Genomic DNA, 25,621 nt, shown 5'->3' with positions numbered 1-25,621 from the left:
CGTGGGCACAGCATTTCCCAAATGCCATAGAAATGGCTGGGAAGTAGCTGTGCTGCAGATTTTCGGAAAATCCGCGGCTTTTCCGCGAGAAATCCGCAGCAAAATCCGCGGCCTTAGGCTATGTGCCCACGCTGCGGAAAATGCGCGGATTTTGCCGCGGATTTCTCGCGGAAAAGCCGCGGATTTTCCGAAAATCTGCAGCACAGCTACTCCCCAGCCATTTCTATGGCATTTGGGAAATGCTGTGCCCACGCTGCGGATTTTTCCGCAGCGGAAATCGTGCGGATTTCCATGCGGAAAAATCTGCAGCATGTCAATTATTGTAGCTGATTTCTTCGCAGGGTCCCATATCCTTACCTGCCTTGATAGAGACCCGAGTCACTTCTCCGTCCGGTGTAGCGGCAGCAGCGCGGTGGATCCAGCCAGGTACAGGAAGGAAGAGGTGGGCGGAGCTTGCACGAACTCCGGTCATGTGACAGCCGGACTAGTTCAGGCCTGCCCACCTCCAGCACAGTGAAACCAGACGCTGACAGAGTGACCCGGCCGCCGGAAAGCGAGGTGCTGCATGATGGAGGTAAGTATAAACTTCCCCGATCACGGCAGCACTTGTTCTGCATTGAGGATGCAGTGCCGAAGCCATGGCACTGTATCCTCAATGCAGAATGCCCGCAGCATATCCGCACGACATTCCGCAGCATGGAAACAGACAGAAGTTGTGGTGCTGTTTCCTGGGAGCACCTGCGGAATGTCGTGCGGATATATCCGCAGGACACTTTCCCCGTGGGCACATAGCCTTACCCTTAAGGCCCAGTCACACTAAACAACATCGCTAGCAACATCGCTGCTAACGAACAATTTTTGTGACGTAACAGCGATGTTGCTAGTGATGTTGCTGTGTGTGACCTCCAGCAACAACCTGGCCCCTGCTGTGAGGTCGTTGGTTGTTGCTGAATGTCCTGGGCCATTTTTTAGTTGTTGCTCTCCCACTGTGAAGCACACATCGCTGTGTGTGTGACAGCGACAGAGCAACAACTAAATGTGCAGGCAGCAGGAGCCGGCTTCTGCGGACTCTGGTAACCACAGTAAACATCGGGTAACCAAGAAGCCCTTACCTTGGTTACCCGATATTTACCTTCGTTACCAGCGTCCGCCACTCTCAGCTGTCAGTGCCGGATCCTGCTCTGTGCACATGTAGCTGCAGTACACATCGGGTAATTTAACCCCATGTGTACTGTAGCTAGGAGAGCAGGGAGCCAGCGCTAAGCAGTGTGCGCGGCTCCCTGCTCTCTGCACATGTAGCTGCAGTACACATCGGGTAATTAACCCCATGTGTACTGTAGCTAGGAGAGCAGGGAGCCACCGGTAAGCAGTGTGCGCGGCTCCCTGCTCTCTGCACATGTAGCTGCAGTACACATCGGGTAATTAACCCCATGTGTACTGTAGCTAGGAGAGCAGGGAGCCAGCGCTAAGCAGTGTGCGCGGCTCCCTGCTCTCTGCACATGTAGCTGCCGTACACATCGGGTAATTAACCCCATGTGTACTGTAGCTAGGAGAGCAGGGAGCCAGCGCTCAGCGGTGTGCGCTGGTAACCAAGGTAAATATCAGGTTGGTTACCCGATATTTACCTTAGTTACCAAGCGCAGCATCGCTTCCACGCGGCGCTGGGGGCTGGCCACTGGTTGCTGGTGAGCTCACCAGCAACTCGTGTAGCCACGCTCCAGCGATCCCTGCCAGGTCAGGTTGCTGGTGGGATCGCTGGAGCGTCGCAGTGTGACATCTCACCAGCAACCTCCTAGCAACATACCAGCGATCCCTATCAGGTTGGATCGTTGTTGGGATCGCTGGTAAGTTGTTTAGTGTGACTGGGCCTTTAGCTTAGCGGCTATTGAAAACACATGCACACTCAGCTAAACTGAGCAGGAACATGTATGGGGGAGTCAATAGTAGAGCCAAAAGCTATTGAAACTGTATGGCCACCCTATAATCAATCTAGCTTTTGTTAATAATTGTGCTCTTTGGTTTAGGAAGGAGGAGTTTTTACTTTTGGAGCTGGAGGTTATGGACAGCTTGGTCACAATTCTACAAATCACGAGATCAACCCCAGGAAAGTGTTTGAACTCATGGGAAGCATTGTCACGCAAATTGCTTGTGGAAGGTAAGTGTTGTTTAGACAGGTATTGCTAGGATTAGATAATTATACACCTTATGACAGTAATTCTAAACAGGATGCTTGTAAATATATAAGGCTATGTGCGCACGTGTGCGCTCTGCACCGCACACAAAAGGTCCGCTTCAGAGCGCAGCTGAAAAGCTCCGTTCTGAAGCGTCTGGTGCCTGCAGAATTCGTACGCTCTGCTTGCTGCCTCTCCCTATAGACAGCATGCAAAGCGCACGAAAGAAGTGACATGTCACTTCTTAGAACGCACGCTTCGGGCAGCAGCAGAATCGCTACGTTCTAATACGCCACGTGTGCACGTCTCATGCACAATCTTCATAGATTATGCTGGGAACGCAGGACGCATGCAGTTACGCTACGGTGCAGAACGCAGCGTAACTGCATGCAATACGCACACGTGCGCACATAGCCTAAAAGTGACTCTCAAAATGTGTAAGGCTTCATGCACCAATGCCTCAGGACTTCAGCCCAGATCTGCTAAGTTCCATGTGAAGTTTTGTATCAGTAATCAGGATGTGATTTCCTATGGAAACTCCTAAATTGCTGCTTGTAACCCCTTCCTGACATTGGAAGCACCAGTGTTGTCCTATTTTTCAGTGCATTCCTGTAAATGGATGTACCACTGTGCACATATATTCGCTGCCGGGACCTCGGCTTAAGGGATAGCCTGTTGTCACAGCTGCATCGCCACTGGCTGTTTATTCCTCTAAATGTCGCCATCACTAGTGAACGCAGCATTTAGATCTCACCCCATTGGAACTCGCATGATGCAATCACAGGAACCCGTTGGTTGACTTGACAGCAGGAGGTCAAATGTCCTACTGGTCTGTCAGCTATGGTGGCCTCTTAACCAAACCACGAGCATGGTTTAAAAGGCGTTCTGCCAGTGTAACAATGGCGGGTCTAATAACTGACAGGTCTAGACCAGTGATCAGATTAATAAAAGTTAAAGTCCCATAGAGGGACTAAGTAAAAAAAAAAAAAAAAAAATCACAATTTAAAAATAAAAATTACTCCAATACAAATATTTATGAAACAAAGTAAAAGTACATATTTGTTATTTCCGCATCCAGAACTACCCTATATTTAAAACTGACATTAACCTTTTCAGTGAACATTGTGAAAAAATATTTAAAATTAAGCTTCCTAAAACCGCCTGAAAAATAAAATGCATTCAAAATTAAGAGATTTAAAAGAATAATAAAATAAATTCTCGTAGCCTTCATTGGGGGGACACATAAACCATAGAACAGTTTGCTGCCAACTGGTGGCTGACACTATTACATACTAAATGAAAATTAGCTTGTCCTCAGCAGAATTATATCTTGTCTGCTAACATCAGGCCTCATCAGTTTAGTGAGAAGGCAGTAGGAGAAGCCAAAACAGAAAAAGAGGATAATCTTATTACAGCCTGAGAAAAAGCCAAAGTAAATGCACTCCCCACCAGGCCACTAAGAGTGGGAGCTGTCCCACCCCCCCACCCCCCTCCCCCACTTATACTACGAGAGAAATTTTTTGGAGAGTACCACAAATCTTAATTTTTGTGTCATAAAGCTGTCTGCGGTGTGGGAATGAACCACAGATATACTGTTAACACAGAAGTTTCACACTTCTGCTTAAGCGGTCACCTGGGCAGCTGCTGCCTGCAGTATCTTCCTGACAACACTTTTATCTGCGGAAGTGGAGGTGAAGGATGACCCTGGAATCTCCTACAGCCCAAGCAGTGTGTTCCCTAACCTAAATGGAAGAGCCCCGCTAATGGCTGATCTAATAAGTGAGCAATGCTCATCCTAGAGGCGGTCGGACCTCTGCCAGAGCATACCAGGATGACTCTCGAGGCATCTGAGCAGAGCTGTGAGAGACAGCCATAACTGTGACTCCGTCAGACTATGTGAGAACCTCTCCGGGAGATGAGTAAGTACCTAAAAGGAAAAAATGCAATCTCTTCATTGAGCTGAATAGACTATGAGCTCCGCTAGGGTGAAAGGAGGTAGCTGAACACCAGAACATATTGTCTAGGGAAAAAAGAGGAAAAATTACTAAGAATGAAAAATACTAAGAAGGCGGTAGGACTCCATAGAGATCTCTCGAATCCCAGGACTGTCCTTTTGGGCAGGGAAGATTCAAGATGACCATAGTATGCTATGGTCATCTTGAATCTTCCCTGCCCAAAAGGACAGTCCCTGCCCAAAAGGACAGTCCCTACCCATAGCCTATAAAAAGAAACCTGGCTTTTGGGAGTCTAACCTAGTTCAATCTAGACATGCAAAAAATTGAAAAGCATAATGCCATATGAGTGCTGCCCATAGTTTCTCACCTATGAAAACTGTGCTAAATAAATGGCAGGAAAAACTGTCTAGAAGAGGACAACCAATGGATGCTATAGATGGTGCCTGGGGGCATCTGCACAACGAACAGGAGTTCTGGACTCAAAGTGCAGAATAGTAAGCTAAACCAACATTCAATATTTCCAATACAAGCTGGGAAAAGAAGAATGCTCTCCTAATAAGGAGAGACCACAATTCCTCTGGAATGTGTAAGATCCCAGATGTCTGCCCTTACCTGTCGCTTAGTGAGGGAAGCTCTAGTGTACACAGTAGGCTTATTGAGACCCTCAGAGGCTTAAGATCTCAAAAAGCCCTGGAAGTCGATCATCTGAACAAATTGCTTTTAAAGAGGTTGTCCACTACTTAACCTATCCTCCTAAGGATAGGTCAATGTTTATCAAAATCTGATTGATTGACCCAGGTCTGACACCCAGCACCCCCAATCAGCTGTTATCTGTGCAGGCGGCAGCAGCAGGTTGCTGGAAATGATCAGCCTCTAAGCTGCTCCATCTTCTGATAGTGGTTAAAGCCAGGTTCTGCATATCCACCTTCTATTGATTTGAATAGTAGGCGGATATGCAGTACCCATCAGGAGACGGAGCAGCCCCGGAACTGAGTATTTCCTGCTGCCGAGACCAAGAACAGCTGGTCGGCAGTGGTGTCACATATCGGACCTTGGTGATCAGACATTCATGACCTAGAATGCGTCAAATAGTGGACAACCTCTTTTAACCCAAATTAGATAAATCTGGCTAGACCTCCGTAGGAGCTGACAAGAACTAGGATATTGTGTAGACCTGGACAGCCTAAAGGATGAATCCAAGTGCTGAATTAGCTGCCTCTACGGGGGACCTCAATAGTCACTTAATGCATCTAACAAGTACCGCCCTACTGAAGCACCATCAATCCTGGTGTAACTTACTTGTTGGTTTCTTATTGGCTGAATAAGCCCAAATGAGTGTGAGCTATCTGCATCCACAACTGTAAATCAACATCGACCTGCTCGGGTAAGTCAGTAACCCTCACTGCTAGAATTAGAGGAAATGGTGCAACTAAAGGCTGGACCCCTCAATCAAAAGGGAGCCCTAGTCCTTCAGCGGAAACCCCGGAGTACGGCTATCTGTACTGGTAAAAGGATGCTATAAGCTGAGAAGTCTTTTTCCAAACAAAAATGCTAGCTGGAATTTGAAGAAATGCACAAAAGACCTGCAACTTCACCAAACCGAAATGTTTGAGAGGTCTGAGTCACCTAGAGCTCAGAGACGTGTTCTTCACCAGAAAAACACCTTACTGAGGGGTCTGAATTAGCTGAACCGACTCTCCAAACATGAAGCCAAAGTACCACCTGATCCATGTGCAAACGACCTACCAAGTGGTCTCTTGCAAGTGATCTCGCTAAGTTGACCCAGCTAAGGTTAGTGGAAAGAGCACCACCTGGTCTGTTTTCATGTCATAACTCACCTGTGCGTTCTGACCTAAAAATGAGAAGACTTTGGTTAAAAGGTTTCTCTCTTACTCTCAGTACAGTCAGATTCACTTGTACAATCACGTCCGACTTGGGCAGCTCTGCCTGATGATCCGTTCTCTCCTTGAGAGGTCAAATTGAGTACCCTGAGCGATCTAACAGGACCAAACTGGAGCTAAGGCCAGAATCACACTTGCTAGTGTCTCGCGTGTAACTCGCACGAGTCTCCCATGGTAGAACCCGGCTTGGCCGCACACTCCCCTGACAGGAGCGGGTCGGTTGCATGTATCTCTATGCAGCTCAGACGCTCCTAAATGCATACTGTGCGGCCATGCCGGGTTCTACCATGAGAGACTCGCGCGAGAAACATGCGAGGCACTAGCAAGTGTGATTCTGGCCTAATGGTTCAACTCTTAGGTTTGTGTACCATGCCAGATGATAGTCTGAGCACTTCTCTACTTCAAAGAGAGAACACAGCATAGCTGCCCTCCACATGGGAGCTAAGTCAGGATACTGGGACTCACCTGAGCACTACACCCACTGGAAGGCAATCTGCTTGCAAGTCTGATCAACTCAGGAAAGTGGCCAGAGGACTGTGAGGTAATACTCGCGCTGTCTTAGGCTATGTGCACACAGTGCGTCTTTTTGACGCTGCGTTTTTGTGCGTTTTTGGCCGCTAAAAACGCACAAAAACGCACCTGCGTCGAAAAAACGCGGCAAAAAACGCACGCGTTTTGCCGCGATTTGGTGCGTTTTTTTGCTGCGTTTTGCTGCGTTTTTGCTCTCTGCGTCTTTATGCGTTTTTTATCAGTGAACAAAAAAAAAAAGGTCTGATGTCATTTCCTTCTTCAATGTGTTCTTCATTCTCCACTAGTGTATGCAGAAGAGCAGACAGCTGCAGAACTACAAGGCTCAGTATACTCCATCCAATAGTGTATGCAGGAGAGCAGACAGCAGCTGCAGAACTACAAGGCTCAGCATCCTCCATCCAATAGTGTATGCAGGAGAGCAGACAGCAGCTGTCGAACTACAAGGCTCAGCATCCTCCTTCCAGGACTGTATGCAGGATTTCTTTGCCCCCCCCAAACAAAAAAAATGACGTGGGCTTCGCCATATTTTTGTATGCTAGCCGGGTACAGCAGGCAGGTACGGGCTGCCCCCAACCCCCAGCTGCCTATTTGTACCCGGCTGGGAACCAAAAATATAGGGAAGCCCTTTTTTTTTTTTTAAATTATTTCATGAATTTCATGAAATAATTTAAAAAAAAAATGACGTGAGCTTCGCCCAATTTTTGAGTCCAGCCGGGTACAACTAGGCAGCTGGGGATTGGAATCCACAGTGCAGGGTGCCCATGCTTTCTGGGCACCCCCGCTGTGAATTGCAGTCCAGCAGCCACCCCAGAAAATGGCGCTTTCATAGAAGCGCCATCTTCTGGCGCTGTATCCAACTCTTCCAGCTGCCCTGAAGCCGGGTGGCTAGCTGGGTAATAATAATGGAGTTAGGGCTAGCTGTATATTATCAGCTAGCCCTAAGCCCGAAATTCATGGTGTCACGCCAATATTAGACATGGCCACCATGAATTTCTAGTAAAGATAAAAAAAAACCACAACACACAGAAAAATATTTTTATTAGAAATAAAACACAACACAATTAGTGACTCCATCTTTATTGAAATAAAGAACCCCCCCTCCGCAGTAATCCTGGGTCAGGGTCCCGCGCCGTCCAATCCGGATCCAATATCATCTGATCGGTTTGCTGGAAGGCAAAGCGATCAGATGATGTGTCAGGATCAAGTGCCTGAATCCCATCACACATCAGCTGATTGTATAAAAGCCGATTATACAATCAGCTGATGCATCGGTGCAAAAAAAAATAAAATAATACTCACTTATGTGCTGATTACCGGCAGCTTCCTGCAGCGATGGGGCGGGAGTCTGATCCTGTCCGATCGCTGCAGCAGCTGCCGGTAATCAGGGATGAAGTCTCCTGACGCATCCGCTGATACCGGCCGGGCGCCGGCGTCACCGCGATACTTACGATCACCTGATGCGTCAGGTGACTGCATCAGGTGATCCATCGCCAGGTCCTGCATCCATCGGAGCTTTCCCGGCCGTCTGCACACAGCCGGAGCGGCGGTACCGGGAGGAGATGGGAGCGGGCATGGCACCGGGAGGCTGCAGACAGGTGAGCATTGACTTTTTTTTTTTTTTTTTCTACTGTTCACTTTTGATTTCGCAGCCGCTTCCACCTCCCGCCCAGACATGGCGCCGCACGGCAGCATACATGCACAGGACGGGAGATGGAAGCGGCGGTGACGGTACCGGGAGGATTCACGCTTCTGTATACTGACAGAAGGAATCCTCTTCCTGTACACGTCACTTTACTACCCACCTCCTGCGTTTATAGCTGCGTTTTTGGTCTTAGAAACGCACCAAAACGCAGCTATTTGCGTTTCTCATTGCGTCTTTCAACATCCCATTGAACTCAATGGATGAAAAGCGCAGTGAAAAACGCGGGAATAATTGACATGCTGCGTTTTTGTGGTCACCACAAAAACGCAGCTGAAAAAAAAACGCTGTGTGGGGACAGCAAAAATGAAAACTCATAGACTTTGCTGGGGAAGCAAAGTCATGCAGTTTTGAGGCCAAAAACGCACCCGAAAAACGCGCAAAAACGCCGAGAAAAACGCACTGTGTGCACATAGCCTAAACAGCCCATGCGACCCTCTTCCTTTAAAGAAGTCTCTGCTGGGGATTCAGAACCACTGAGTAAGTTGCTTGGAGCTCTGTAGATCTCTAAATATGTGGTGCGCTTAGAAAATCTGCAGCAGATCTGTCTCACCCAGGAAAGAAGTTGAATGCCATCTGTATCCCTTTTGCGATGCACCACCTTACCTGCTATGGGAGGTGGTCCACCTTGTATCAGAGTTGTAAGATCACCTATGGAATCTGTGTGGTTGTGAGGTCTTATCTGGAAGGTTTGACTCCCTCAGAAACGGCGTTCCGAAAAACCTCAGGGTCTGCAGGGTCCTCTGTGGGATTTGCCCAGCTGGAAGGTCTCAGCTGATAGGTCTGACTCTGTAAGGTGGTCAGAATAAGATCTGGATTGCAGCTTTATCTACAGAGTTCATCCAATTTGATGGACTTAGCTCGAGGGTCTGTCCTTCTCAGGATGGTAAACATCAGCATCTAAGTTGCAGGGTTCTCTAAAGCCCGCTACACATGCTTCAATATATCTCACAATCCGTCGTTGGGGTCAAGTTGTAAGTGACGCACATCCGGCATCGTTTGTGAGGTATCTGCGTGTGACAGCTACATGCGATCAGGATTGAACGCAAAACCGTTGATCGCAAACACATCGTATCATTCTCTAGAATTGAGCGTTTTGTTGCACGAACCTAGTCAATTGTAACGTGTGACATCCCTCATACGATTTTGTTGTCTGATGCTATGTGCGCAGGTGTGCGCTCTGCACCGCAGCTTAAAAAAGGTCTGCTTCAGAGCGCAGCTGAAAAGCTGCGTTCTGAAGCGCCTCACAATGTCTGTCATTCACTAATCTCAGTCAGTCACTATCTCTGTCCCTCACTCTCTGTCCATGTCAGTCTATCCCCCTCTCTCATATACTCACCAATCCCCGATCCCCGGCGCTGCACGGCATTCACACTGCTCCGGCGGCTTTTACTGTTTTGAAAAAGCCGGCCGCCCATTAAACAATTTCGTATTCCCTGCTTTCCCCGCCCACCAGCGCCTATGATTGGTTACAGTGAGACACGCCCCCACTCTGAGTGACAGGTGTCACACTGCACCCAATCACAGCAGCCGGTGGGCGTGTCTATACTGTGTAGTGAAATAAATAATTAAATAATTAAAAAAAACGGCGTGCGGTCCCCCCCATTTTTAAAACCAGCCAGATAAAGCCATACGGCTGAAGGCTGGTATTCTCAGGATGGGGAGCTCCCCGTTATGGGGAGCCCCCCCACCCTAACAATATCAGCCAACAGCCGCCCAGAATTGCCGCATACATTATATGCGACAGTTCTGGGACTGTACCCGGCTCTTCCCGATTTGCCCTGGTGCGTTGGCAAATCGGGGTAATAAGGAGTTATTGGCAGCCCATAGCTGCCAATAAGTCCTAGATTAATCATGTCAGGCGTCTATGAGACACCCTCCATGATTAATCTGTAAGTTACAGTAAATAAACACACACACACCAGAAAAAATCCTTTATTAGAAATAAAAACACACACATATACCCTGGTTCACCACTTTAATCAGCCCCAAAAAGCCCTCCATGTCCGGCGTACTCCAGGATGATGCAGCGTCGCTTCCACCGCAGCTGCATGGAGGTGACCGGAGCCGCAGCAGACACAGCCGCTCCGGTCACCTCCACACAGCAAATGAAGACAGCCGCGTGATCAGCTGCTGTCACTGAGGTTACCCGCGGCCACCGGTGGATGCAGCGGTGGCCGCGGGTAACCTCAGTGACAGCAGCTGATCGCGCGGCTGTGTTCATTTGCTGTGTGGAGGTGACCGGAGCGGCTGTGTCTGCTGCGGCTCCGGTCACCTCCATGCAGCTGCGGTGGAAGCGACGCTGCATCATCCTGGAGTACGCCGGACATGGAGGGCTTTTTGGGGCTGATTAAAGTGGTGAACCAGGGTATATGTGTGTGTTTTTATTTCTAATAAAGGATTTTTTCTGGTGTGTGTGTGTTTATTTACTGTAACTTACAGATTAATCATGGAGGGTGTCTCATAGACGCCTGACATGATTAATCTAGGACTTATTGGCAGCTATGGGCTGCCAATAACTCCTTATTACCCCGATTTGCCAACGCACCAGGGCAAATCTGGAAGAGCCGGGTACAGTCCCAGAACTGTCGCATATAATGTATGCGGCAATTCTGGGCGGCTGTTGGCTGATATTGTTAGGCTGGGGGGCTCCCCATAACGTGGAGCTCCCCATCCTGAGAATACCAGCCTTCAGCCATATGGCTTTATCTGGCTGGTTTTAAAAATGGGGGGAACCGCACGCTGTTTTTTTTAATTATTTAATTATTTATTTCACTACACCGTATAGACACGCCCACCGGCTGCTGTGATTGGGTGCAGTGTGACACCTGTCACTCAGAGTGGGGGCGTGTCTTACTGTAACCAATCATAGGCGCTGGTGGGCGGGGAAAGCAGGGAATACGAAATTGTTTAATGGGCGGCCGGCTTTTTCAAAACAGTAAAAGCCGCCGGAGCAGTGAGAAAGCCGTGCAGCGCCGGGGATCGGGGATTGGTGAGTATGAGAGAGGGCTGGTCACTTCAGTCACTCAGGAGATTAGCGGTCACCGGTGAGTCTTCACTGGTGACCGCTAATCAGGGCGCGACACAGACAGAGCCGCAGCATGACAATGAAGTCGGGTGAAGTTCACCCGAGTTCATTCTGACAGTGCGGCTCTGTCTGTGTCTGCTGTCATCTGCCATTCAGCTCTGCTACATGGCTGTCTGTGTCTGCTGTCAGCGGCCATGTAGCAGAGCTGAATGGCAGATGACATAGTAAAAACGCATCCCTACACATTACACACACTTGGCAAGTCAATAAATAAAAAAAAAAAAAAGGTGCTCAATGCATACGTCACAGAACACATGATCTAAAGGATCGCACACAAAATTGACCAATTTAACATAGACTACTAACGCTCGTGTGACAGCAAATGAACGACCAACGTGAAATCTCATAGATCCCGTATGCAACCTGGGCGTGTCACATCGCAAATGCGATTGTACAACTAATTGCAACGTGTAAAGTGGGCTTTACGTTGCCTGGTTGTACAGCTGAAGCTGCTCGGTCTGATTTACTCAAAATGTGGTCAGTGTATTAAGGACAAGTAGGAAACCGTTAGATACTTCACAACCGCAAACTTAAACCTCTGTTGAGATATTTGAGTGGAGTGCACAAGTAACAAAAAAAGTTGCGGTAGTACCAAAAGTGTGTATCGCCACGGACTGAAGCCTTGAAACACGTGTGCTTACTGAGGAGTAACCAAGGCAGTCTGGCAAAACCAATCCAGGGCTGCATAGACAGCCTCCACCATCTGAGGTGCATATGCTGTTCTGCTGGTGGATGTGACACTGGGCACAGGTCTTAATACTACTGGTAATAAAGGCCCTAGACAATAATTCCGCAAGCAAAGTACCGAATACACAAAAGATAAAGGCCAGGAGTCTGCAGGGAGAAAGACACTTCCTCCTACCCAGGCTGTGGGAGTCCCCTGTGCAACAATAGGCAGAGGAGGAAGGAACCTGTAGAGCTTTAATATACTAGAGATTGGTCTGAGAGAAAACCGACCTTGCATGAGGTGCAAACAGTCGTAACTAGCTCAGTCTGGAAATTCGAGCGTCCACGGTTCTTCTCTTAACTCTGACCTTTATGCTAAAACGGGAAAACACAGTAACTACTTGGAAAACTAAATTGTGATAGTAGAGAAGGGGAGCAGCAGGGATACTGCAAGTGTCAAGTTCCCTAACAAGAAATCACCTACCTGGTCCAAGGCTTGCTAAGGTCTAAGAACGCAGTGAGACTCCCAACATGAGTGACCGAGGGCTTCGGGGCCAGCCAGTGCATGAAGGTGGTGTGTGAAGCAAGCCGAGCAGTGATAAGAGGAACTATCCTAGGTGCATACCCAGGAAAAAGTGGCCCCTAACACCGGAAAAAGGGCGGGGCCATTCCCAAAGAGTGGGACCAATGACAGGAAGGGGCGTGGAGAGCGCAATGTGGCACAATTACATGTCCAGTTTGACCAGAGGGTGTATGCATGCTGCCTCCGTTGATTGACAAGCTGGAGGGAACCTCCACTGCGCTAATTGACCAGGGGGGTGTGCACTGCTTGGCAGACACACATGCTGGCACTATTGATTCACTATTGAGCAGGGTCCACTATTTATGTTCATTGGTTTGAGGTGTGAGCACACTAAACAAACTAATCTTAAAAAGTAAACTAGAATGTGAAAAGAGCACTGCTACACCCAAGTTTAATCTGAGACTGCACAACAAGAGTTACAAATGCACAAACCACCACCATCTAGGACCTATACCTCCACCGGGCTGGCAGGAAACCACGAGGCTGAAAGACCATTGTGTTGTCACCAACTGCGTCAAGGTACATGATCTAGCTGTACAGGAGCTAGAGGATATTGACTGACCAATTACAGCCTGTACTCCTCTGCCACTACGTGGGTGAAAACAGATTACACAATTACACACTGCTATCCTATAAGAGATCCATCTGTAAAAGAAAGAAGAGAAACTGTTAATGCCTAACCTATCCTATAATGAATGGCCTGAAAAAGGCCTGACACTCAAATCTTAGTCACATACAACTGACACTAACAAAATTTGAGGAGGCCTGATACTAGAAGGTGTAGGTGAGGTATAGTCTTCTGGTGATGAGACCATTTTAATTCAGCATGTAATATTAGTGTCAGCTGGCAGCAGATTATCCCATGGTTTCTGTCCCCCCACCCCCCACCACCAATGAAGCGACCAAGAAAAATCAAATGTTAATAAATATGGTCTCCTTGAAAACGTAATCTCGTCATGCTAAAAAGTACCCGCTCAGCGTAAAAATAAAAAAATCTTTTCATTTTTGCCATTTCGTTCTCTTCCGCTTTTTTTCAAAACCCCTTTTTTTTTTTTATTTTTTTTTACTGACACTCGTACGAGGGCATCATTTTTGCAGGATGCAGTTTTGAATAACACACACTTCATTTTACCATATAATGTTTTGGAAAATGGGGGGAAATAATTTCTGTGCAGTGAAATGTTGGGGAAAAAATGCAATTCCCCCAATGTTTTTTCCACGCATTAATTGTGTGGCAAAAATGACCTGACCATGATTCCTGAGGTCAGCACGATTACAGAGTTACTAAATTGATGACATTAAATTGGCCAGTAATGTTTACCAAATAGTCTAACAGTCACAGGTGCAGAATAGAACACCCTGTCCCAACGCACGTTTCGTGAGAGACCCCACTTCTTCTTGGAGGGGAGTGGATCCACTTAATGTTATACTTTGTACTTTCTTGGTACTTTATTCAGAGCTGTTATTGATGTTTTCCACTTACTGGGGTAGTATTGGGATATTCAATATGCTATGTTAAGCATCACTGGCCAATTTATTACTATATTTTGCATTGGTATTTTGCACTTTATTTAGTACTACCAGTGATGCTTGCTTTTATTTACTCATAAAATAATTTAATTGCACAATGTTGTCCTCCTATGTCTCCTCCTTTTTTTTTTTTTTTTTTTTTTTTTTTTTTTTTTTTTATAAAAGTGCGCACATTGCCTGAATGCCACTGTAAGGCCCAATGCGCAAGCTGCCTTTTTTGTTGTATATTTGGGTGCAGTTGGTTGCCCAAAACTGCATGCATCTCCTTCCCTAGCAAAGTCTGAAATTTTTGCTGTGTGCAAGTTGCTCCCCCCCCACCCCTGAAGTGTTGTGGTGACCACAAAGATGCAGCATGTCAATTCTTCTTGTAGTTTTTACCAGTATTTTTCACTCATTGGTGATAAAAAAAAAAAAAAAAACAACCCAAAAACACATTGTCAAATATGGTAAACGCATGGAGAATACATGCCTTTTTGGATGCGTTTTTGTGACCACAGGGTGCAGGTTGCTTCCATTTAGAGACAAGCACTCTGCTTTATAATGTGTGGAGCTCAGCTCCTTAGTCGCTCCACACCCACCCCATGACTCAGTAGTATGTCATGGGTGGGAAATAGTTACATAAGTAGTTAAAATGGGGCTCTAAATGGCAACTGATGTTTCATTTTGTCTTGAATGTTTTCTTGCGCATCTAGGCAGCACACTCTGGCTTTCGTTCCATCATCTGGTCGGATCTATTCCTTTGGACTTGGTGGCAATGGACAACTAGGAACTGGTTCAACATGTAACCGAAAAAGTCCATTTACTGTGAAAGGAAACTGGATATCCCACAGCGATTTCTCCCACCATACTGATAGTAAGGGGCTGTTTTGTATATTGTTGATTTGATCTCGTTTCTCTTTATCAGTTTGGTAATCCTACATCTACTGATTTACATTCATTTACTTCTTTGCAGGTATAGAGGGCTACTACTGCGTGAAGAAAATTTTCTCTGGCGGAGACCAGAGCTTTGCACATTACTATCATGTACAGGTAAACAAACGCACCTTGTGAAATATTACTTATATTTGGAGATTTGGCTATATTTCTGATGTTGTGGTTGATGATGTTGTGGTTGATGATGTTGTGGTTGATGATGTTGTGGTTGATGATGTTGTGGTTGATGATGTTGTGGTTGATGATGTTGTGGTTGATGATGTTGTGGTTGATGTTGTTGTTGTGGTTGATGTTGTTGTTGTGGTTGATGTTGTTGTTGTGGTTGATGTTGTTGTTGTGGTTGATGTTGTGGTTGTTGATGTTGTTGTGGTTGTTGATGTTGTTGTGGTTGATTGTGTGTGTGTGTGTCTGTCTGTCTGTCTGTCTGTCAGTCTGGTATGTGGTGTTTTTTTTTTTTTTTCCTCCTTTTTCAAGAGCCATTACTCTTTTTCATTTCTCCATGGGCCGACTCATATGACAGCTTGCTTTTTGCTGTATGATTTCTAGGTTTTAATGGCACCATTCATTTTATCATGTAAAATAATGAAAATTGGTAATAAAAGTGGAGTAGATTTAAGAGAAAAATAAAGAAAAACAGATTCTTTTGTTTTTACATCATTCACTTTATTATAACAATAAAGGGTAACTTTATTCCACTGGCCTATCCAGCTAGGGTGATACCAAGTTTCTCTAGTTGTTTTTTTTGCTTTTCTATCTTTTACTTATGCATTCACCCTGTGGAATAAATATGTTGATATTTTATTAGTTGAGATAATTATGCACATTATCTATTAGACCCTTATGGGGCTTGAAGCTACATTCACTTAATTGTCTATGTGACTGCAGTATTGTAGTGCCATGATAAACCATTGGTTTTCTGGCGTTGGAAATTGAGAGCGGTCAGATTCGGCACGCCTTCCCCGTTTTTTTAAGCCTTTTAAATACCACTGTCCCAATTGACAGTGGCATTTAAACTAATGGTATGTAAAAAATCAGCCTGATAGTGCCAGTATAACACTGGCTTTAGGTTATATAGGAAAATCCTGGGGATTGGTGCGCTTTAAACACAGACGGCAAACGGAATGCACATTGATGTCATCCGTGTGCTGTACGAATTCAAAGTATGGTGAAATAGCTAAAAGAACAAAGTAGATATTCTCAGTTCAGTGGAGTACTTCATTATTTTTTTTTTTTTGTATTGGTCTAATACATCTATAGATCTTGTTCATACATATTGGTGACTTCTCAGTATATATGGTGTTTTGCCTATATATATTATATTATATGTACAATCTTATTTAATAACTGGCCCCCGTGATGCATTGTGTCCATATCTGCTGGAGTCATGTCTACCCATTTTTCCTTGGAGATTTAACATCATCTTGGAATAGCAGTAGGGTGTTCTCTTATTATGGACACACTAGCCCCACATCATGGATCTTTTTAAATGTGTTTTTTTTTTTTTTTTTTTTTTTTTTTTTTGGTGTCCTGTTTCTTGATAAAGGATTATACTTCATTGGTGATCCTCCACATATGTTGAAGCTTTGTATTTTGTCTTTTACTTCTGAAATAGCGTTAAAAAATAATATATATATATATATATATATATATATATATATATATATATATATATATATATACCGTATTTTTCGCTTTATAAGACGCACTTTTGTTCCCCCAAATTTTGGGGGAAAGTAGGGGGTGCGTCTTATAATCCGAATATACGGGGGGTGGGGTGTATATATATATACACACACTACAGAGTCCAGGGGAGGTGCGGGCAGCTCTGGAGCTCTGCTGGGGGACTTATGAAAGCTGGGAGCAGAAGCCTTTGATCTCCTGCACCCGCTCATATAATATGCACAGCTGCTGTCCACCACCATGGTGCTGAAAGTGCACCGCGGCGATAGGCTGGGGCAGCAGTGTATATTATATCTGCCTGCCCCTTCTTTGATTGCACATGCCCCCTCCCCCGTGTTAGCTATGTCCCCTATGCTGCTGCAAACAGTAAAATAATAAACTTTTTACTCACCTCCTCCAGCGTGTCTGCCAGGCCTCCCTCCTGCTGCTGTGATAAGGCACAAGAGATTTCACTCTGCCGTGCCGATCACATGACCGGCCGAGAACCAGGAAATGCAGGAGGCTGGAGATCAACCCCGAGGAGGGGACACAGACAGGACAATGCTGGAGAAGGTAAGGAAAGTTTATTTTCCTAAAAGCAGCAGCATGGGGCGATATATAACACAGGGAGCTGTGTGCCAGCAATAGTGGGCCATGTGCCGCTACATGGGGCCGTGTGCCGCCACATGGGGCCATGTGCCAGCAATAGTGGGCCGTGTGCCGCCACATGGGGCCATGTGCCAGCAATAGTGGGCCGTGTGCAGCCACATGGGGCCGTGTGCCGCCACATGGGGCCGTGTGCCGCCACATGGGGCAGTGTGCCGCCACATGGGGCCGGGTGCCGCCACATGGGGCCATGTGCCAGCAATAGTGGGCTGTGTGCAGCCACATGGGGCCATGTGCCGCCACATGGGGCCATGTGCCAGCAATAGTGGGCTGTGTGCAGCCACATGGGGCCGTGTGCAGCCACATGGGGCCGTGTGCCGCCACATGGGGCCGTGTGCCGCCACATGGGGCCGGGTGCCGCCACATGGGGCCATGTGCCAGCAATAGTGGGCTGTGTGCAGCCACATGGGGCCGTGTGCCGCCACATGGGGCCATGTGCCAGCAATAGTGGGCTGTGTGCAGCCACATGGGGCCGTGTGCAGCCACATGGGGCCATGTGCCAGCAATAGTGGGCCGTGTGCAGCCACATGAGGCCATGTGCCAGCAATAGTGGGCTGTGTGCAGCCACATGGGGCCGTGTGCAGCCACATGGGGCCATGTGCCAGCAATAGTGGGCCGTGTGCAGCCACATGAGGCCATGTGCCAGCAATAGTGGGCCATGTGCCGCCACATGGGGCCATGTGCCAGCAATAGTGGGCCGTGTGCAGCCACATGGGGCCGTGTGCAGCCACATGGGGCCGTGTGCAGCCACATGGGGCCGTGTGCAGCCACATGGGGCCGTGTGCAGCCACATGGGGCCGTGTGCAGCCACATGGGGCCGTGTGCCGCCACAGTGGGCCGTGTGCCGCCACAGTGGGCCGTGTGCCGCCACAGTGGGCCGTGTGCCAGCCACAGTGGGCCGTGTGCCAGCCACAGTGGGCTGTGTGCCAGCCATAGAGGATGTGTGCCAGGCATAGGGGACATGTGGCATCACTGGGCCATATCCAGATTCAGAGGGCTAATTTTAGGATGGGGGGGGCTATGAGGGACATATACCCTATATGATTTGTCAGACGGACACTGGCATTATAAGACGGACCCCATTTATTAAAAAATTCTCTATTCCTTCACCAAATTTGGGGGTGCGTCTTATAATCAGGTGCGTCTTATAAAGCGAAAAATACGGTATATATATATATATATATATATATATATATATATATATATATATATATATATATATATATATATATATATATATATATATATATATATATATATATATATATATATATATATATATATATATATATATATATATATAATCTATCGTTCCTATGGGAGACCCAGACAATGGGTGTTTAGCTTCTGCCTCCGGAGGACACACAAAGTACTACACTTAAAAGTGTAGCTCCTCCCTCTGAGCTTATACACCCCCTGGAGAACCAGATCTAGCCAGTTTAACGCTTTGTGTTCAGGAGGCATACATCCACACATGCATTCTCATCTAATTTTTGATTTTTGGAAAGAGTTTGAAGAAAAGCGGGTCCAAGTCTGGACCCCCGGCATGTCCCTTCTCACCCCACTGTGTCGGCGGTGCTGTTAAGGTTGATTCCAAGGCTGGAGCCTTACATGCCGTGCTCCTTCACCATCCCTCCTGGGCTCTGGCATGAAGTGGGAGCCAGCACGGGTCTCCATGCTTGCCAGGAGACCGGTCTCCATCCGCAGCCCTTCAGGATCCCGCTGGACCTGAGCACTCATCCCCAGGGACTTGGAACCCTGCGTCTCAGCAAGCTAAGTACCTGAGACGTTTATATATTGGGGGTCCCTGTACTTTATTGTTGTGGGAGAGTGTGCTGAGTGTGTTTTATGACATTTCCGGCGGGTTCTCTGGCTGTCGCCTGAGAACCGCGCCGATGGTGCCTGCGCGCCGGCCGCACCGCTCAAATTTAGGCCCCGGCTTCGCCGGAGGCCTAGTTTCGGTTTCACTGCCCTCGCATGTCATTCATGCAGAGGGACAGTGCGGCTCCGCCCAGCGGCCGTTCTGCACAGGGGAGGGACACTGCTCACTGAGTACATGTCTCCTCCCCTGTAGGTCTCTATGGCCCTCCAGATCCCGCTCCCAGAGTAAGTCCTGCCCCCTCTCTTCGCTCCGGCGGCCATTTTCTCAGCGTTTTCCCTGCGATCAGCACTGGTCTGCAGCATCCCTGCTGAGGTGCTTGGGGGTCCGGGCTTCGGGATCTGGAGGGCACACAACACCGCTCCAGCGGTCTGGTAAGCCACAGCCTCTGGTTGTGGACCTCTGTATATACTCTCTGGGGGTCATTCTGGCAGAGCCCACACTCCAGCAGCATGTCACACACGAGGAGCAAGGCTCCAAAGCTGTATTCAGTATGCACTGCATGTAAGCTCCTACTGCCTGAACCGAGCACCTATCCACATTGTGATGCCTGCTCTAATCTGACGGTGCCTCAGCCTGGAGTCGCACCCCCAGTGGTCTCTCAGGCTGCTCCGGCTCCTGTGGCTGAACCCCCGGCTTGGGTAGAATCCTTATCTAGGTCTATCTCCCAATCTTTTGCCGACTCCATGGGACTTCTGTCCAGGACTTTGCTGAACATGCATCAGCCCCCTTCACAGGGTGCCTCTGCTGCTAGGGCTCTCAGGACCGGAGCTCACAGAGGATTCATCATCTGGTCCCAGACCCCGTCCTTCTAAGAAGAGACGCAGGGCTCCCTCTCCTTCCTCGTCCCGCGGCTCTGTTTCAGAAGCTGACTCGCAGGACGAGGAGGATGCCTTTACAGGGGGCTCGGAGGCTAACTCCATGTGCCCCATTGATCTGTCCGAAAGTGACTCAGATGTTAGTGATTTGATTGCGGCCATTAATTCTGTACTGGATCTCAATCCGCCAGTATCAGAGGAACAACCCTCTCTGGCAGAAAAGCATCAGTTTACCTCGCCTAAGAGGGCAAAGAGTGTGTTCTTTAACCACTCCAGTTTTCAGGCTGCTGTGTCCAAGCCCAGGGCCTGTCCTTAAAAACGCTTCCCAAAGCGTGGTTCTGATGACCGTTTTCCCTTTCCACCTGAGGTGGTCAAGGAGTGGGCTCATTCACCAAAGGTAGACCCTCCGGTGTCTAGGCTCTCAGCCAGGACCGTTGTGTCGGTGGCTGATGGCACCTCCCTTAAGGATTCCACTGACCGCCAGATTGACCTTCTGGCCAAATCCGTATATGAAGCGGCGGGGGCCTCCTTTTCCCCGACTTTTGCAGCAGTGTGGGCTCTCAAAGCCATCTCTGCTTCTCTGGAGGGGATGTATTCCCTTGCCAGGGAATCTATGCCCGAAATGGTTACCTTAACTTCCCAAGCTTCAGCTTTTTCATCCTATGCCATGTCTGCCATGCTGGAGGCTTCTCACCGCACTGCGGTGGCTTCGGCTAATTCCCTCGCTATCCGCAGGATCTTGTGGCTTCGAGAGTGGAAGGTAGATGCTTCTTCAAAGAAGTACCTTGCTGGACTCCCTTTTGCTGGGTCCCGGCTGTTAGGTGAACAGCTGGATGAAATTATTAAGGAAGCTACTGGCGGGAAGAGTACTTCCATGCCACAAACCAAAACCAGGAAACCTGTCCAGGGTAGGAATCAGTCGAGGTTTCGTTCCTTTCGTTCCTCCAACTGGTCGTCCTCTAAGCCCTCGGCCTCATCCACTAACTCAGCCAAGGACCAAAAATCCAGCTGGTGCCCAAAAGCGCGTCCACAAAAGACCGCAGGAGGTGCTGCCACTAAGGCAACCTCCTCTTGTCTATCTGTCCGCGCCAGCAACGTCCTTAGTCGGTGGCAGGCTCTCCCACTTTGGCGACGCGTGGTTTCAACACGTCTCCGATCAGTGGGTACGGGATATCATCTCCCACGGCTACAGGATAGAATTCTCCTCCAGCCCGCCAAACAGATTTTTTCTGTCAACTCCCCCCTGCTCCAAGGCCGCCGCCTTCTCTCAGGCTGTGGCATCCTTGCAGGCCAACGGAGTAATTGTACCGGTTCCCGCCCGGGAACGGTTCAGAGGTTTCTACTCAAATCTCTTCCTAGTCCCCAAAAAGGACGGTTCCTTCCTGGATCTCAAGCTTCTCAACAAGCATGTTCAGGTGCGGCATTTTCGCATGGAGTCTCTGCGATCAGTCATTGCCTCAATGACCCAAGGGGATTTCCTGGCATCCATCGACATCAGAGATGCCTATCTGCATGTGCCAATTGCAGTTTCACACCAGCGTTGGCTACGTTTTGCAATCGGAGAGGAACATTTCCAATTCGTGGCTCTTCCCTTCGGGTTAGCCACGGCCCCTCGGGTATTCACCAAGGTCATGGCAGCAGTGGTTGCGGTTCTGCACCTCCAGGGGTTGGCAGTGATTCCTTACCTGGACGACCTTCTAGTCAAGGCTTCATCCAGCGCAGACTGTCAGCGGAGTGTCTCGCTCACTCTCGCCACTCTAGCCCAATTCGGGTGGCTTGTCAATCTGCCCAAATCCACTCTGACTCCGACCCAGAGGCTCAGGTACCTAGGGATGCAGTTCGAGACTCTGCCGGCACTTGTGAAGTTGCCCTTAATCAAACAGCAGTCCCTCCAACTGGCGGTGCGCTCTCTGCTGAGGCCCCGCCGTTATTCCATCAGGCACCTGATGCAGGTGCTGGGTCAGATGGTGGCGTCAATGGAGGCTGTTCCCTTTGCCCAGTTCCATCTGCGTTCACTGCAGCTGGACATTCTCCGCTGTTGGGACAAGTGGCCTTCCTCCTTGCACAGGTTAGTGGCTCTGTCGCCACAGACCATGAGCTCTCTTCAGTGGTGGCTTCGGCCCCTCTCTCTGTCTCAGGGGCGCTCCTTCCTGGCCCCGTCCTGGGTGATCCTCACCACGGATGCCAGTCTATCTGGCTGGGGAGCGGTACACCTCCACCACAGAGCACAGGGCACTTGGACTCCGTCCGAGTCAGCCCTTTCAATCAATGTGCTGGAAACCCGAGCCGTGCTTCTGGCTCTCCTAGCTTTTCACCACCTATTGGCGGGCAAGCACATCCGAGTCCAGTCAGACAACGCGACAGCGGTTGCCTACATCAATCACCAAGGCGGGACACGCAGCCGCCTGGCAATGTTGGAGGTACAACGCATCCTTCAATGGGCGGAGGACTCCCAAGTCCACCATATCCGCAGTCCACATCCCAAGCGTGGAAAACTGGGAGGCAGATTATCTCAGCCGTCCAACCGTGGACAGTGGCGAGTGGTCCCTGCATCCGGCAGTGTTTCAGTCAATCTGCCGCAAGTGGGGCACTCCGGAAGTGGATCTAATGGCATCCCGGCACAACAACAAAGTTCCCGTTTACGTGGCTCGCTCCCACGATCCTCAGGCATTCGCCGTGGACACTCTGGTTCAAGACTGGTCCCAGTTTCGTCTGTCCTACGTGTTTCCCCCTCTAGCTCTCTTGCCCAGAGTTCTGCGCAAGATCAGAATGGAGGGCCGTCGAGTCATCCTCATTGCTCCGGACTGGCCCAGGCGAGCTTGGTACCCAGACCTGCTCCATCTGTCCGTAGAGGTGCCGTGGCATCTTCCGGACCGTCCAGACCTTCTCTCACAAGGCCCGTTTTTCCGCCAGAATTCTGCGGCTCTCAGATTGACGGCGTGGCTCTTGAGTCCTGGATCTTGACGGCTTCTATCCCTCCTGAAGTCATCTCCACTATGACTCGGGCCCGTAAGTCTTCCTCTGCCAAGATCTATCACAGGACTTGGAATATTTTCCTGTCCTGGTGTCGCTCTTCCGGCCATCCTCCTTGGCCTTTTTCCTTGCCGACCCTTCTGTCCTTTCTACAGTCCGGTCTGCAGCTGGGACTGTCCCTCAACTCTCTCAAGGGACAAGTCTCGGCTCTGTTAGTGCTGTTCCAGCGGCATATCGCCCGGCTGGCTCAGGTCCGCACCTTCTTGAAGGGCGCGTCTCACATCATTCCGCCTTACCGGCGGCCCTTGGATCCCTGGGACCTCAATTTGGTTCTCACGGTTTTGCAGAAACCCCCCTTTGAGCCTCTTAGGGAGGTTTCTTTGCTTCGTCTTTCACAGAAAGTGGTCTTTCTAGTGGCCATAACTTCCCTCGGTAGAGTCTCTGATTTGGCTGCGCTCTCTTCGGAGTCACCTTTTTTGGTTTTTCATCAAGACAAGGTGGTTCTCCGTCCGACTCCTGACTTTCTTCCTAAGGTGGTCTCTCCTTTCCACATTAAACAGGACATTACCCTACCTTCCTTTTGTCCGGCTCCTGTTCATCGCTTTGAAAAAGCATTGCATACTCTGGATCTGGTGCGTGCTCTCCGGATTTATGTGTCTCGCACCGCTGCTCTTAGGCGGGGCACCTCTCTTTTTGTGCTAACCACAGGTTGGCGTAAGGGCCTCTCTGCTTCTAAGCTGACCTTAGCCCGTTTGATTAGGTCGACCATTTCGGATGCCTACCAGTGTTCTCAGGTGCCTCCCCCGCCGGGGATCAAGGCACACTCGACCAGAGCTGTCGGTGCCTCTTGGGCTTTCAGGCACCAGGCTACGGCTCAGCAAGTCTGTCAGGCTGCCACTTGGACTAGCCTGCATACCTTTTCAAAGCACTACCAAGTGCATGCTCATGCTTCGGCAGATGCGAGCTTGGGCAGACTCATCCTTCAGGCGGCTGTCGCCCTTTTGTGAAGTTAGGCTCCGCCTACTTCTTAGTTTATCTGTTTATTCCCACCCATGGACTGCTTTGAGACGTCCCATTGTCTGGGTCTCCCATAGGAACGATAAAGAAAAAGAGAATTTTGTTTACTTACCGTAAATTCTTTTTCTTATAGTTCCGTATTGGGAGACCCAGCACCCTCCCTGTTGCCTGTTGGCAATTTCTTGTTACGCGTGTTATCACCGGCTGTTGTCGTGGACAGAGTCTCCGGTTGTTCCGGTTCTTGCTCTGTTTTTATTTGTGGGTGGCTATTCTCCTTCAGCTTTTGCACTAAACTGGCTAGATCTGGTTCTCCAGGGGGTGTATAAGCTCAGAGGGAGGAGCTACACTTTTAAGTGTAGTACTTTGTGTGTCCTCCGGAGGCAGAAGCTAAACACCCATTGTCTGGGTCTCCCAATACGGAACTATAAGAAAAAGAATTTACGGTAAGTAAACAAAATTCTCTTTCTTTTTTTTTTTTTTTTTTTTATTTACTACATTCATTATAGTAAAAATTGCTCTGACACTATAATTCTCCAGATCTGTACAATTACGACGATACCAAAAATACATTTTTATTTTTTTATTTTTAATTTGTTTCAGTGGGGCTGTGTGAGGGCTTGTTGTTTTGGGAATTGCACCATTTTTTTTTTTTTTTTTTTCTCCCCTTTCGGCCATGACCACACCACCTGAGAGAGAGGTTCCACCCACCTCAGGATAGGAAACCCACTGAAATAAAAGGGCGGCACCTCTCCTCCGCATCAGTTTTGGTTTCCTGTCCTGATGGGACCACCCACGGAATCTCCCAGGTCCAGCCCGGTGTGAAAGTTTGGTTCTTACCAAAAGCTGGCATTCGGGCCTGGATGCACATCCCAAAGGCTTTGGCTGTCTGCGGTGGTGGGGCACGGGCCTGGAGCAGGAGCTCTGCTCTGCGTCGCCCCAGGCTATGTGGTCCTCACATGGAGCCCGCGAGATGGGTGCCCTGCTGATGGAATGTCGGGGTGAAGAGGAAGTGACGCGGTACCCGGAAATTCGGCAACTGCGAATGCGCAGGTTGTTCCAAGATTGCGGCGCCCAGCGAGCGGATAACTGACAGGAAATTTGAACCGGGGAGGTATAAGGAGTCATCTTTGCTGCATTCTGGTGAGTATGGCTTTTTTCCTATTCAGGATGGAAGACAACTCTCCACCAGAGCAGGATGCGCTGGAACAGCATGAGGATTCCCAGGCTTCACAGATGCAGCAGCGAGTGGAGCGCTATTCCGGCAGGGCTAGTTCCTCCAGTCCGGCAAGTCGACATTCCGGGGGTTCTAAGACATCAAAACCTGGAAGTCAAAAACCACCTCCGAAACCGGTACTAGATCCGCCATCTTGGGGGGTGAATGTCTGTTAAATAATGAAAAGCTGCAGCAGACTTCCCCCTATGTTCCCTTCTTTCTTTCAGGAGGTATCTAAGAAGCATACCTCTAAGAGGAATCATAGGAATTGTGGGATTTGCCAGGACAGCCTATCCTCAGATTACCAAAAGTACCTTTGCGCCACCCGTATAAAAAAGA

At 48.7% G+C, this 25,621-nt stretch overlaps 1 protein-coding gene across 3 annotated transcripts in view; it reads left to right on the top strand.

The window, feature by feature from the left end:
* The window catches only part of HERC4 (HECT and RLD domain containing E3 ubiquitin protein ligase 4), a 144,405-nt gene that overhangs the window by 30,674 nt on the left and 88,110 nt on the right, over positions 1-25,621 (top strand). For all 3 annotated transcript variants that reach the window (XM_075348783.1, XM_075348782.1, XM_075348784.1), the window contains exons 7-9: positions 2,025-2,155; positions 14,817-14,977; positions 15,077-15,153. In XM_075348783.1, the coding sequence (XP_075204898.1) occupies positions 2,025-2,155; positions 14,817-14,977; positions 15,077-15,153 (369 nt within the window). The remainder of the gene's footprint in view (positions 1-2,024; positions 2,156-14,816; positions 14,978-15,076; positions 15,154-25,621) is intronic.

Source organism: Anomaloglossus baeobatrachus, chromosome 5 (assembly GCF_048569485.1).
Source record: "Anomaloglossus baeobatrachus isolate aAnoBae1 chromosome 5, aAnoBae1.hap1, whole genome shotgun sequence".
NCBI lineage: Eukaryota > Metazoa > Chordata > Amphibia > Anura > Aromobatidae > Anomaloglossus > Anomaloglossus baeobatrachus.
The sequence above is the reverse complement of the archived record's forward strand: the minus strand, read 5'-3'. Positions and strand labels throughout refer to the sequence as shown.